This window comes from Aspergillus nomiae (assembly GCF_001204775.2).
Source record: "Aspergillus nomiae NRRL 13137 chromosome Unknown contig00059, whole genome shotgun sequence".
Classification (NCBI taxonomy): Eukaryota; Fungi; Ascomycota; class Eurotiomycetes; order Eurotiales; family Aspergillaceae; genus Aspergillus; species Aspergillus nomiae.
In genome coordinates this window covers 83113-98119 of record NW_015378114.1, presented here as the reverse complement: position 1 = coordinate 98119, position 15007 = coordinate 83113, and the positions used below count along the sequence as shown (strand labels likewise).

At 50.2% G+C, this 15007-nt stretch overlaps 4 protein-coding genes across 4 annotated transcripts; 1 reads left to right on the top strand and 3 right to left on the bottom strand.

Moving 5' to 3' along the window:
- Positions 1-358: 358 nt before the first annotated feature.
- ANOM_004245 (uncharacterized protein) lies at positions 359-1443 on the bottom strand (the record flags this gene model as incomplete). Its single annotated transcript, XM_015549502.1, has 3 exons — positions 359-777; positions 830-969; positions 1019-1443. 3 exons carry the CDS (start codon positions 1441-1443, stop codon positions 359-361), a joined length of 984 nt encoding a protein of 327 aa, XP_015409089.1.
- Positions 1444-2319: 876 nt separating this feature from the next.
- On the bottom strand, positions 2320-3015 carry ANOM_004244 (uncharacterized protein; the record flags this gene model as incomplete). Its single annotated transcript, XM_015549501.1, has 1 exon — positions 2320-3015. One exon carries the CDS (start codon positions 3013-3015, stop codon positions 2320-2322), a length of 696 nt encoding a protein of 231 aa, XP_015409118.1.
- Positions 3016-4644: 1629 nt separating this feature from the next.
- On the bottom strand, positions 4645-6105 carry ANOM_004243 (uncharacterized protein; the record flags this gene model as incomplete). Its single annotated transcript, XM_015549500.1, has 1 exon — positions 4645-6105. One exon carries the CDS (start codon positions 6103-6105, stop codon positions 4645-4647), a length of 1461 nt encoding a protein of 486 aa, XP_015409112.1.
- Positions 6106-10808: 4703 nt separating this feature from the next.
- On the top strand, positions 10809-14645 carry ANOM_004242 (NRPS-like enzyme; the record flags this gene model as incomplete). The annotated part of the gene is made up of 1 exon (XM_015549499.1): positions 10809-14645. One exon carries the CDS (start codon positions 10809-10811, stop codon positions 14643-14645), a length of 3837 nt encoding a protein of 1278 aa, XP_015409117.1.
- Positions 14646-15007: the final 362 nt, after the last annotated feature.

Below are 15007 nucleotides of genomic sequence, written 5' to 3'. Positions count from 1 at the left end.
ATTACGCTATTCAATATAAGACCAATATCAAGCTCTCTGTCAATAGAACTGACCAAGCAGGAGTCAGTAATAAGGTGAAGACCGAAGACAAAGCAGTCTTGGCAAGTTGGGGATTAGGGCATACTTTCCGCATCCGGTAATCGATTTGGAGGATTTGTAAGAGCCACCCCCAAGCCTTTTGATCCTATTGTGCTCCTAGATGAGTACCGAATTCTAGTTTACTATCTAAGATAATCAACATTTCAACAATTGCAAGATAGGACGAAATCTTAACATAGTCGGTACATACACAAAACCGCCAAACAGATACTCAAGAATGGTGTTTGGATGTAGTTCATGATATAGCATAATCCGTAGACTATGCATGCTCACTCAGCTCAACTTCTTTGTTTTGCTTGCCAACTGACAGAAAATTGCTACGGCCAAAAACATGCCCCGAACGCTCAGACAAGGCAAGCAAACAAGCTTGACGTAGCTGGTGGCTTGGTCCTGTATTCTCCGAACTTGATTCATGATCCGTCTTCCATGATAGATTCCACGACTTTGGTATTAAGCAAAGCATAAAATAGGATCTACCACGGAAATCGTCTGTTTCAAACTCCACTTCGCCATCGAATAGAATAGACGCGGCCTGGTTTTCATCGAATCGGGAAACCGCCCAGACTGATTCGTAATGCTGCAAAAGCCGGCCTCGGCGGATAAGCCAGCCAGGGTCAGATGGTGGACAAACTGCCTCTAGGAAAGGGAAAACGGAATTTAGCGTAGGCATGGAAAAGTCTAGCGAGACTGATTAGTTGCGTACGTCCGAAGGGTTGCAGGAAAGACAGACAATCTGGGCGATGGCGAACTTTGAATATAATTAATTCCAGCGACTCCTTCTCCGCGTCCAGCGACTGCCAGAGCGCATCATCAACGGTGTTCTCTGAACTCAGGTGGGCGAGATGAGAACGGAAATCACGGGTGCCAGCTCTGAGTACGTATTAGTCCTGATTCAGAAGAGGCCCGGCCGATTTCTTACCGTTCTTCAATGTGCATGCTAACTATCTCACGTTCGCCCTTTGCTATGCCTCTCAACGGCCGAGGTTTGCCATGATTTATCCGGAAAGGCCACTTGGGAGAGACTGTGTACGCCTCGGAGAAGTCATATAAGACCGTATCATAAAAGTCACCAGGAAGTCTAAAATGCCCGTCCTGGACGTCTCCATGAGTGACCCCCAGTCGATGTAAGGCATCCAGGCGACGAAGGCGGTCGTTTAGCAAAGATATATACCAGTCGCGCTCAAATGAGCTTAAGGGCAGCTTCGCAAGTGCCTCCAAGGAGATTTCTGGTAATTGAGAGGCGCGCTCAGCAAGGATACGCCGAGAAGACAACTTCGGTATAATGGCTTCCAGCACGACCGCTCGCTGATGAACATATCCTGACAAGAACCTATCTCTTTGCATGTCGGTAACTATACCATGGAATTTAGGGAAATATATTCTTTCCCCGCGGGAACAGAATCGGTCAATCTGGGTATATGCCCGAGCTTCTCGGACGAACCTATCAAAGTTGAGCACAGCATTGTCTATCATCTGGGGGATCTGGCGCTTCGACACCCTGAGCCGGTATAGCTGCGACGTGACCTCCCTCTTTGTATAGTCGGGAAACTAAAATGGAATGAATTCTTCATAGAGCGCACAGCTAAGGGACCAACTGACCACTTTGCCTACGTATCTTCTATGTCCATTGATCAGAAGCCAGAGAACTTGTATCCTGGTCTCGTCTATCGGTCTTGTCTTATCGGCCAGGCCTCGTAGTTTCCAAGCTTCATCTCGAGAACAGAAAGGTCGGAACTGTTGATCGGCCTTGATTTCATTCACGAACTCTGGAGGATTGCCAGAGAAGAAAAAATTTATCCAGGAGTCTTCTTCCTCCATAATAATCGTGGACAGGTGCTCTGACAATTGGATAAATTGACTATGGATCGGTGAATTGTTGGGTAAGAGTTCAATGTAATAATGGAGCCGCTGTCGGCACCCTGTCCAGACTCCCAGTACACCGCTTAGGCAGCGTTTAGGCTACCAGCCGTGAGCCATGATTGTGGCATGCTGATCTCGTTCAATCTGCAAGTGAATTTAATCCGAAATTACAGAAACAGAAGCAGAGAGAGTTGATTTTTCCACTATTCCGGATGCTCCCTTGCTGCTGGAGCTTCCTACTCCGCGAATGTATGTTTCGTGTCGTGCGAGTCACTGCCACCAATATGATTCTATCCTTGTCTATAGATCCTTCGTCCGCGTTACCATACCAGAGTCAGCTGTTGACTACATTGAACTACCTTAAATGGCCCGACCATAGATACTGTCATTCAAGAAGTCTTCCATCCAGAACCATTCGTCGAGATTGAAGTTCAAGTCCTGGTTCTCTTCAACAGTTTCCACACCTCCCTTTAGACCCTCGACAGGCACCGGAGAGTTCATAGCTGTTATTACCGGCGTCAGGAGCCCAGTACCCGCATCCAGCACACCCAAGCCATGGTTTTGAGTAGACTGAACTGTCGAACTATCCGTCTCGCCCGGCCTGATCTCCCTCTCAAACTCCATAATATACGCCCCAACCGTAACGCCCATCGTCTTCTTAAACGCCCGACAAAGATAACTCGGCGTAACCCCGACCTCCTGTGCCAGCTCCTTCAAGCCCTGCTTCATCGCCACCTCGTCCTTCTTGATCCGCAAAAGCGTGATAACTCTCGCGACAACCTCCTCCTTTCCCCCGAGAAAACTCGGGTTATCTGGCTCGCATCTCTTGCACGGCCGGAAACCATCACGGCGCGCCTGGTCTTCTGTGTCGTAGAACACAACATTGGCTCTTCGAGCTATGCGCGCAGCACAGGTGGGGCGACAGTAGATCTTTGTGGATTTGACGCCGTACAGAAAGGATGAGTGGGATGATGGGGCGCGATGTGTAATGGCAAGCCAACGGGAATGGGAGGTTTGAAATAGATCAGGACTGACAGAGGGAGATTGTGTTTCCATAATTGTTTCAAGTCTAGAGTTGGGCAGAGGAAAGTCGGAGTGACGTTGCGAAGTATAAAAGTGAGCCTTTGGTGCTGAGGGGTATAAACCAGCGCTATACCGGATCGAGTTTTAGGGCTATCATAGGGGAGTGCGTGATTCTGTCATTCTCAACGCCAGATATTGGGTCTAGAATTTGGTCTAATGGTCTATTCGTATAACAATATACACTAACGCTCTACCACTTGATCCTCCAATCCCACCCCTCTACTTTGATCCTGACCCAGAGAAAACACAGTGAAGCCGCCAGATAGCCGAGTCCCGTGAAAAGTGCGATGCCCCAGTATTTTTCTTTCCTAGCCTCCACCGCATTCAGAAGGCTCCCAGCGCTTGATCAATGGGGAAGAGGTCGACATTGCTTGAACCAGCTTGTGCCTGTCCGCTACATTCCCTAATTGCCAACTGTCTGCTTTCACCCAACTCAATACAGATCGACCATCCCCAGCCGACTTGAAGGAGGAGTGCTTGTAACATCAGAGGAAAGATAGCACTCCCCGTTTGCCAGTCTGGGTTTTCTTGAAGGTGATATTGGCCGATAAAAGAAAAAGAATAGTAATATTATTGTGCCCTCCACATCCTCAAAGATTCTTATTTCCCGACGCATATTTCAGTGACCAGTGAATAAGTTAACTGTGGCGTTCCGGCAGTATTCAATTCCAGGCTGTCTTGTGCGATGAGTACCTCTATGGACGAAATATCGATGGCCACACATAGTGTACAATGTGTAAATGAATGGTAAGAAGTTTCGTGATTGTGTGTTGATCGAATTGTATGTTATTATTGCAATTAAACAGAGCTTTGTGGAGTTTGTGATGAGAATGCATATTCCAGAAGAGTGTTTCGAGAACAGATGACAGATAGATAATTATATGAAGTCTGAGCGTGCAAGCCGTCTCTGCAATTATCAGAGTACGTGGGCCCATTGCATAAAAGGTCGGTTCAACTTGCACCCCACAGACCCAGTTCACGAAGGCATAGACTGAGAATATCCAGCCCGTAGCCGATTGAGAGTATTCCGACAAGAGGACTTTGGAGACAACGACCTCAGACACACTGGCTGCGTTGGAGATCAGGCATCACGGCTATCCTCTGGATAAAGAATCAAGATCGTTGTCAGTGAGCATCTCCTGCTTTTCATTGATTGTATGCGAAAAATTCACTAGGGACGAACCGTTTCTTGAGGTTGGCGTCACTCTCTCAAAATGCTTCACTTTGAAAGTCCTGCAATTGCTCGGAGTGAAGAAAGTGAGACGTTAACCAGTAGAGTAGTAGAATGGTAATCAGCCCAAGCACAGCACTACCAACACTTTTGGATAGAACGTATAGTCTTGGCTATATAGATGTATGATAACCAAAGTGCTAGTAGTCAATCGGCGACAAGCTACGGAGCAATGAACTCAAAGTGGCCAATCCCAGCCAAGCCCTAACTGTTCAACCTTAATTCATGATTCATTGCACGTCGACCCCGGATTAGTGAAATAATATGGTGTATGTGTATATAGAGTAATGAACGACCCGACTGTACTTAATGCGCAAAACAGCGTATGTCAGTAGGCCCCGTTGAATCTGAGATCTCATATTTACATGCTCTCAAAAACAACAGCCCCGGCCTAGTTTTACCATGGAATACCGCATCCCTAGTTCGAGATAAACATGCCACACCCTCTGTCCGTTCCAAAGTCCTTTGGATATAGCCAGGGATGCCTTCGTCTGTCCTTGATTATCAAGTAACCTTTGGCGATCCAGGTTGTGCCACCGCCTGTCCCGTCCCCCGGTGTTGCAATACCTATCCCAAACCGCCCTGAAAACATCCTCCGAGTCATCTACATCATCTACAATATCGCACCATACATTGTAGTTATGCACGCCAATGAGGATCGCCATATGTTTCTTCATGTCGCTCTTCGTGCCAGTGTTGTTGCCACCGTCATTGTCACTGAAGAGAAGCACGCCAGCATGCCCGCTACGCCAGGACGTCAATTCAATGGTTTTCTCGCTCGACGTCCAGCTCACCTCGGGGTGGGAAGAGCTGCTCAGGTTTGCGGGAGGGGGACGGTGAACCACAAAGATATATCGTGACTCCGGCCTCATCCATTCCGTTATCTTGAACCTTGATGCGTCGGTTTCTGTGATGTAGATCGTTTTGTCTCTAAAGCTGGACGTGTCCTTGTCTTCGTAGGTCTCGTGAAGGTTAGTCCGGACAAATGTGTCATCTCCAGCCCCCGGTGGCTTTTCCAGGCGGATCACGAATGGCTTGTTATCACGCCCGCAGCTCAGAGCCGCCAGACCAGAACTTGACGAGCCATCAAGGAGGAGACGCAGAGTGATATGCAGACCTTTGTTGGTCATACTGTACGGCAGTGAGTCGCATAACCTACGTATGCCCTTCGACCTTCTGAAATCATGAGGTGATCTGGCCAGAAGCCCGCTCGGGCTATGAGGATCATCTCTAGTCCATGCAAAGATGGACTGATCGTCCGACACCTTGAGGATCTCCCTCTGCAGCCGCTCAAACGCCTTCTCGCCTTCCCCATACAACATTGGCATGCTGACCCCGAACAGCCCCATCAAACAATACGCCTGGTCTTCCACTCGCGCCGTTGTTCGATTAGCAGCCCATGACATACGTTCGGCCACGCTAACCTCGCCTGCACAGTTCATCAAAAGAACCTCTGCTGGAATCCCAGTAATCTGGGTGATGACTGGATGGAGGCTAGCTTTGGTCCCGATCTCCTCCCATTTCTTGTTGAAGAACACGACATACAGTGGCGCTAACAACTCTTGCAATGTCCATCCTCGCTGAAACCAGGCACTCTTCCGAAATTGAGATCCATCCTTAAATGGATCATCGCCGGGCTCTACATCTGCCAGGTAAGCATAGCAGACCTGTGCATTGCGATACCAGTGGAACATGGAATTCAATGCTTCTGAGAGTTCTCCGGGATTGGACTTATTGATACAGCATGTATCAACCCAGACATGCTTCAGCTCAACCTTGCTGGCGAGCTCACAGCAGTTCTTTATCTTTTTGTATCCAGGCTTCTTGGTCATTTCATCGTCATGAATCTCCTGGTTGATCTGGTCGAATGTGATTTCATCTTTCTCGAGGCCCCATCGATGGGATAGGATGGCGTATTCAGGGATGTCTTGAACCTTGGGAGGCACGAGCCTTTTTTTTCTCTGTGTCTAATAATCTGATCATTGTGGATGATATAGGGGACCTTGACTTTGGCAGTCTTTGGAGCTTGCCAGGTGGGGACTGTAAATAAATGAACAGAGTGTGTAGCAGATGTAGAGGCAAGGACAGGAACAGAATCTGAGAGCACACCAGCTGCTCCACGATGCTATAAGTAGTTCTCTGCCGTCTCTCAGCTGCCTAGGCGAAACTTAACAAGGATCCACCGTCAGCTCCCCCACTCTGGCAGCTGAATGACGATCCCATATACATATTACATCGTGCAGGTAGGCTCCACTTTTCGCAGTGCCTTTCAGTGGAAACACGTAACACTGAATTGGTAATTTGGAGTATCAGTTTATCGTATTTCCTTCCAGGTGATAGGCTACTATGGTTCATTGTTGAGAAGACCCAACATATAGTTGTGTCTGTTTCCATTTGATCGACATAGCGTTCCTCGAGCGGCCGTCAGTCAGTAGAGGCTGAGTCGCTTTGTGGGAAGCGGATTACAGTGTCTAATTTGTCTTCACTAATGGTTTCTTCCCCGTTCACCTATTCTGTAGCTATTTCATGAGAAAGCAAGATTTACATTCTTTTGTCGATGGCATGGAATTTATAGTCTGTTATACATAGCGAAGCGGCCACATTACACCAATATCAATATTTGGCTTTCAGCCATTAGCTAGGTATAATGAACGAAATTGTATCGTGTAACCCTCGAAGGATATAATGTATTCCAACTTGCCATGGCAGGCGGCTTGTCCCCTGAAATTCCAGGTATGTCTCCGTCACTCCATCGAGGCTCAGTTCTCGATTCGCCTCTCCACGGGGCATATCAACTTTCCACCATGCAAATGGTCCAAAGGCTACAATGCTGCCCTGATCTGCGAGTCTCTCGATGCAATGGGTACCCTCTAATGATTGCTGCTCAAGGCTTTGAGGATCGGTGCTGTGTACGCCGCTGGCCGGTCATAGCCGTATTCTGTTGCAAGCGGCAGTATCGAATGGCCCGGCTCCGGTCCTTGATATTTCGCATGATACCGAAGCATAGGCTGTTGCAGCATTCCCGGCGGCCCTCGGTACTTGTTGACTCAGCTGGCCATTACATCCAGTGCGCAAGTAGTAGTGGGGTTATATATGAATTTATTCCCGCTCGTGCTGTGGGGTGGCGCCAACACATCTGCGCTAGGCCCACCTCTGTGGCACAACATGCATGAAAGCTGAACACGATACATAGGCTAGAAAGCTAAATACGAAGAATGCAACATGATTGAGCACGGGATTGGGTATAATCTTTCCAACTAACCTTTTTGGTCCCCATCGCTGATCTTCACAATCTGCAACCAGGACGGCGATCCAACAACGCGATGGAACCTCAGCTGGGGCATTCACTTGCTGCTCTCAGCACGCCAGATAGCCCCTCATGCTCTACTTACCGGGTATTCGAGGGTTGAATTTTGGTTAACTTAAACGTCAGCAGTATATCTAAAGGTCCGTAAAGTACGCAATGTAGGTCTAACGCCACTCTCAGGATCTAACCGTAGGTCTTGTCCGTAGGCGTGGTATCCACGTAATCGCTACCGCTGTTAACTAGCTATAACCTAGTATAAATCTCAACAGCGATGCAAGAATGTTTTCCAGACATCTCACTATGTGCCCACTTAGTTAAGATGAAGAGGGAGCAGTTATGTCCTTGTAGAGATGTTGAGGGGGAAGGATACGACCCATGATACGACTCATGATTGTGATGCCGTCGTATCGTACAATGGAGACAAGATCAACGAATTCTTGAGGCCCATCCTATCTGAACGATAGAGAGTCAAATTGCGTAGTCCCAAGCTACGGTTCGACGGAAGATAATGGAAAGCAGACCTGTAGTTCACGATCACTGGTACCTACACAAGAGATCAGTCATCTTCCAGTCGCATCCGCCAACGCAAACGAAAAATGGTCGGCAGTGCCTTGCGACCTGATACTCATGGGCAATATTACTTCGTCCTAAATGGTCCGTCCCACTGAGACTCCTGCACCTCGGAAGGCCGCAAAGCGATAGATAATAGATATTATGCCACCAGTGAGAAGGCCAGCATATTGAAAACACTCCGAGACTCATATCAGGAACTCATGACATTGCCATAGAGAATCATAGCCTCTCACTCAAACTGTCCGCAATCCGATTCAACATGTCATCTCCGCTTTCATGTTATCACTAGCTGTTCAACCCTTCTTCGTTCCGAACTTCTTCCAATGCACATTACTTGGTCAAGTAATCAAGTGTTCTTACAGAGTTTGCCTGATCTTTGACGTGCAGTGCTCACTCTGATGGTCATGTTATGGCAGTTTCAGCAAGTATATATATAAATCATCAAGCGTCTAGTATAACAAAAAAGATGCTCTCTCTTTTCCTATTCCAAGCCATCAATATACTTCGTCAAATGGCCTATCGATGCCGAATTTGTCAAACAAGCCACCACTAAGGCAAGCTATGGTTAACTGCCGTACCCAATTCGATACATTTGTCTAACATATTTCTCGGTCCCCATCAGTCTATAATTGGCTACGGAGCTCGAAGCGTCCGGGTACTGTAGTTATGGCGATTGTGGTAGTTGTACAGAGACTTTCAGGATACCGAGTAAATCATACTTTTGGATGTTTCTAGGGCACGAGAGTGTACCCTTTCAAGCTCTAGTAGTTCTCCTTTTGCATCAATAATAGACAATATTTGCCTTTTTTTTTATCTATATGTCTGTATCCAGCCAACAAACCAGCATAGGTTGGATAGTAAATCTTCCATGAGATCTCATTACTTCTGGTGATATATTTTGTTCACACGCCTTTATCAACATTATTTTTCCCCCCCACCAGCTGAAGCAGTGTAAATCATATATACCAACATTGCTAGTCAATTGTGACAAGCACTCGACAGCCCAGAACCTACCTGGAGTAGCTGATGTTCTCTTTCACGGTGATATCATATCATGCCTGCACATCTTCATGTCCGGGATATAGCCTTGTTTGGGTTAATAGGAGTCGGGTATACGCGCTTTCCCAATGAAGATCATCTAAGCCCAACCATCGCTAGCATGTTCCTAACAATCCCAACATGATTCATGTCGAAGTGGTTGGAATCCACTAGAACAAGATGAATCCATCGCGATGTCTGTTTGTCTCTTGATCATTTCGTATTTCACATGTGATCGCGCGGGTCTCTTGCCCCTAGCCAAATCTAGTACCGCTGATTGGCCAATATGAATGAGGTAAGCATTACTCACGTGACTCAACGCACGCGACACCGCTGGCCTGAAGAGGAAAGGTCGCAGGAGCAGAGACCACCGCTATCGGCACGTGCGATAAGGGGTCCAGTTCTGGACAGCATGGCGAAAAAGTCCCGCGTCGTCGATGTTAGCCTTGATCACTCGTCACTTTTGGCTATACTTGAAAGGAACATGGGAGAACCCGTATATAATTTACAGTAGAAAGTCACAGTGTTGAATAGAAAACAGGGTACTATTTGTGAGGTGGACTATAGCACATACTCCGGAGTAAGTCTATGCCAGGTACCGACAGAGTCCAGACAAGATCCAGGGCAATCGGGGGTCAGGATATCAAGCTGTAGCCAATGACATTGTGTACCCTTCTTGGCTTGAAGCTTCCCGACAGCTGGCAGTAAAAATGTTGAGAGGAATCGAACCGATTTGGACAAGAGTATTAAAAGCAAATCGACTGGAAGCATGTGAAAGTGGGCCAGAAAACGACAAGAGACAAAGTGGGTAAGATATTAAATCGGAGTGGAGGCTCTCCAGAGTCCACGGCTGTTAGTCCATGGGGGAGAGGCTCCATCCGGGCAGTGGATCGGCATATCGATAGAGGGGGGTGTCGGTTGCCTCGAAAAGAAGAGAGCGTAGGCTATACGATGCAACGTTCAGAATGGGGTTTTATAGTTGGCACTACAGATGGAGACAGATTGACTGAATTGTTCTAGTGAGGGCTGTACCTTGCAAGATGCATTCAAAGTAGGGTTGCGAGAGGTGTGCTGACCATTATGAGTGGTGCAAATGAACCCCTGTTTAGCGTGTTGAGAGCTGTCTAACCCGTCTGGGTATTGGAACCCGGGAAGCCTGAACTTTGGCCTGAAAAGCATGGAAAAATAATAAGAAAATAATCAATAAACGATCGATATCATTCTCGTCCACCCCCACTATGCTAAAAACTATCCACGGAAGCGAAAAAAAAGGAAAGCAAGCCATTGGTCTCAGTCCCCCAAATAGTTGTCCCTCCCTCGTGTCCCAATGGAATTTCTTGTTCTGCGACCAAGGCAACGGACACCTGTGAGTTTTCTTTCTTTATCATCCCGGCACCTTGCCTTCTTTTCCATCAGCGCTTAGGAATACCAGTGACTAACAACCAGTTCACTGACTCCCAGAGCTCACAGCCGTCAACTTAAATACTCTGTCCTTTCAACCGCTTGATGCCTTGAAGATTGCTCTATCCTCCATCCTCTTTCCTCTATCCTATCTATCCTCTCTATCCTCTTCATCCTCCCAAATTTCCCCTCCTTGTCTAACGATATAACGATACCATGTCGATCATTGATACCTCCAAAGACCTTTCTGCGCTTTTCACAAAACAAGTCCAGACGACGCCTGATGCCATTGCCTTGGAGGATGAAAAGACCACCTACACCTATGCGGAATTAGATCAAGAGGTCGAGACCTTGACTCGTCGCCTGCGTGGCTACGGAGTCGGTCGGGACAGTCTCGTGGGGGTACTGCTACCACGCAGTGCGGACTACGTAGTTGCCTGTTTGGCGGCTCTCCGTGCGGGCGGCGCATTTCTGGTGCTAGAGCTGGCCTATCCCCCTAGTCTCCTGGCCGATGTGATCGAGGATGGCAGGCCCACAGTCGTCATCACAAACCGGGCAGAGGTTGGCAAGATCAAAGCCAGTGTGCCGGTGATCATCCAGGATGAGCCGGCCTCCACGGCCAATGGACATGTTCCCGAGCCCTCTCCCCTCCCAGCAGACGACGACTTGGATCGCCTCGCATTTGTATCATATTCGTCTGGAACCACAGGCAAGCCGAAAGGCATTGCCAACCCCCACCGCGCCGCAGTTCTCTCCTATAACCTGAGATTTGGCGTGTCAGACTTGCAACAGGGAGACCGGGTGGCCTGTAATGTCTTCTTTGTCTGGGAGATCTTGCGCCCCCTGCTGCGCGGTGCCACCGTGGTTGCGGTGCCAGATGATGCAAGTTATGACCCTGCGGCGCTGGTCGACCTGCTGGCAGCAAAGAAAGTTACGGAAACTCTGATGACTCCCACCCTCTTGGCTACGGTTCTTGCCCGGCACCCCCACGTAGGTGATCGGTTACCGGATCTGCGCACGTTGTGGTTCAACGGGGAAGTCGTTACGACGGATCTGGCCCGGCGAGCCAGTAAGGCGTTTCCCCAGACGCGGCTGTTGAATTGCTATAGCGCCTGTGAAACGCATGAGATCGCCTGCGGGGATATCCGAGAGATGTTGCAGCAGATCGACAGTGACGCGCTGTATTGCCCCGTGGGTCCCCCCATTGACCCCGAGAACACGTACGTTTTGAATGAGTCCCTACAGAAGGTGGACGTGGGCGTGAGTGGAGAGCTGTTTCTGGCAGGTCCCCAACTCGCCCGGGGATACCTGAATCTCCCGGAGACGACTGCCAAAGCATTCATCCCAAATCCTTTCGACTCGAATCCCAGCTCCCGCTTGTACCGGACCGGCGACATTGCCCGACTGCTCCCGTCGGGACTGCTCGAAATCACTGGACGTGTTGGGGCGATGATCAAATTGCGCGGGTACTCCGTCGTACCGGCGAAAGTGGAATATGAAATTGTCACGCACTTGGCGGTCTCTCGCTGCGCGGTCGTGGCCTATGGAGAAGGCCTGGAGCGTCAGTTGGTTGCCTATATTGTGCGAGACCAAGAAAAGTCGGAGGATCGCCCCGAAGTAGAAATCAATGATTCCGGTCACAGCCCAGCGGCGCGCCGCACCCTTGCGCCTCATTTGGCCCATTATATGATTCCAGCTCTCTGGGTTGAGCTGGACGAACTGCCCACCCATGAAGTCACGGGCAAAGTCGATCTGAAAAATCTCCCTCCACCGCAGAGCCCTCAGTTAGTCAATGGCAATGGGCCCAAACCAGTTAAAGACTCAATTAAGTTGGATGAGGTTGCATCCATCTGGGCCGCCGTCCTGAAAACGTCACGCACCCTTCTCAAGCCCAGTGATGACTTCTTTGACCTTGGTGGACACTCCTTGTCTCTGGCCGACCTATCCTCCCGGCTGTCGAGGCATTTTGGCTTCCGCGTGCCAATCACCCGTCTTGCAGAGAACACGACGCTGACGAGCCACCTGGAAGTCGTCCGGGCGATCCGGGATGGGCACACAGCCGCTGTGCAAGCAGATCTTCCGGCGGTCTTGCGTGCTGATGCGACCCTGGATGATGAGATCACGCCCTCCACGGCCACAGCTTGTCCTATTGACAAGGCGGATACCGTGCTGTTGACTGGTGTGACCGGCTTCTTGGGAGCGTTCCTTCTGCATGATTTAGTGGAGCACACCTCTGCCCGGATTATCTGTTTGGTACGATTTAATGAACCCGCCAACGACGACCAGCCCGGAGGTATTGCTCGTATCCGCCGGAACCTCTTGGATTTGGGCTTATGGCGCGATTCGATCATGGAGCGGGTCGAGATTCTCCCTGGCAACCTTTCCCGAACCCGTTTCGGCCTTTCCCCGGACGCGTTCGACGAGCTCGCAAGTCGTGTCCAGGTTGTGGTCCACGCCGCGGCAACCGTGAACCTGGTGTACCCATACGCTGCATTGCGCGGCCCCAACGTAGGCGGTACCAGAGAGGTGCTCCGTCTGGCCTGCAAAGGAGGCGCAACCGTGCAGTACGTCTCCACAAACGGTGTTCTGCCGTCATCTGGGGAGTCTGGTTGGCCCGAGGATGCCCTGTTGGATGTCGACCAAGTGCCCGACAAGCTGCTGGATGGGTATGGGCAGACCAAGTGGGTCGCCGAGCAGCTTGTTCTTGAAGCGGCTCGTCGGGGATTGCCGGTGAAAATCCACCGTGCTGGTACTATCAGTGGCCACAGCGCTACCGGTGCCGCCAACGCGTGGGATCTTCTCACTGCTCTGATCGTCGAGTCTATCCATCTCGGATATGCTCCCGATGTGGACGGCTGGCGGGCGGAGATGACCCCTGTGGACTTCGTCAGCAAGGCCATTGTCCACCTGGCTACCCAGACTCACGCCGACCAAACCGTTTTCCATCTGGGCGATCCCAGCCCGCTCAGCATGAACTCCGTCTTCGCGGAACTTCGGGAGCTCGGATACCCCACGCAACCACTCAGCTGGGATGATTGGGTGGCGCTGTGGACCCAGAAACGAGGCCCGGTGAAGGGCGGCGATGGCGCGTTTACCGTTGATATCCTCCGCAGTGGCATGCCTACCGTTGACTTCCTCCAGGGCATTGTCGTGCTCAACAATGCTGCGACCCAGCCGTCCCTGGCTGCTCTGGACCGACCCCAGGTGGGCCGGGCTTTGCTCGAAACCTATACCCGTCACTGGTTCGCCCGAGGATGGCTGACCCGGCCTCCCTCCCGGCAGCATGCTCTGGCGAGCTCACCAAAGCCGAGGGGTCCGCTCCACGGAAAGGTGGCCGTTGTGACCGGTGCATCCTCTGGCATTGGTGCCGCTGTGGCGGTGGCATTGGCTCGCGAAGGCTGTCACGTCGCCCTTGCTGCTCGGCGGGTGGACGCCCTCGAATCGGTTAAGAGTCGAATGACGGCCCATGGAGTGAAGGTGATCGCGCGACCAACCGATGTGACGAACAGTGCACAGGTTGCAGCCCTTCTTAGTGCGGCGAATGAAGAGCTGGGTCCCGTCGACATCCTTGTTTCGTGTGCTGGCGTGATGTACTTCACCATGATGGCGAATGTGAAGACCGATGAGTGGGATCGCACGGTCGATGTCAACTGCAAGGGTCTCCTACACTGTCTCTCTGCCACCGTACCGGGCATGCTCGCCCGTAGCCGCGGTCATATTGTTGCCATCTCTTCCGATGCTGGCCGCAAAGTCTTCCCGGGCCTTGGTGTCTACTCCGCCAGCAAGTTCTTCGTCGAGGCTACGCTCCAGGCCCTCCGACTGGAGACAGCGGGCACTGGCTTGCGCGTGACCAGCATTCAGCCCGGAAACACATCGACCCCCCTTCTCAACATGTCTACAGATGCTGAAGCTGTGAAGAAATACGGCGAGCCATCTGGGGCTCAGATTCTTGACCCAGAGGATATTGCCAACTCGATTGTTTACGCCTTGCGTCAGCCCGAACATGTCTCGGTTAATGAAGTCCTTGTTGAGCCCCGGGACGAGCCAATTTAGGTTGGATGGTCTCTCCCACGCATGTCGGATTTGTTCTGGATCACTTGGTTTTAGCGTTGCGAAGTCTTTCACTCACCCTTGCGGATTTGTCCTTTTTCTTTTCTGGTTTGTTGTCTTTTCAGGCAAACTTATGGAAAGCTAGACATGGGATCATACGCGGCTATACCGGTATGGGTATAATAGATCATCGGAGTTAGTTGAACTTTCTAAAGATATAAGCCACTATTGAATTTTATTCTCGTCAGCCTCGCTGCAAGGAGCTTTATATGTGATGTAGCTGTATGGAAATTTACCCGCCCGGCCAATCAAATCCATTGAATTGCCGGGTAAAAGGCCCTGGATAAACATGGCAAACATGACTC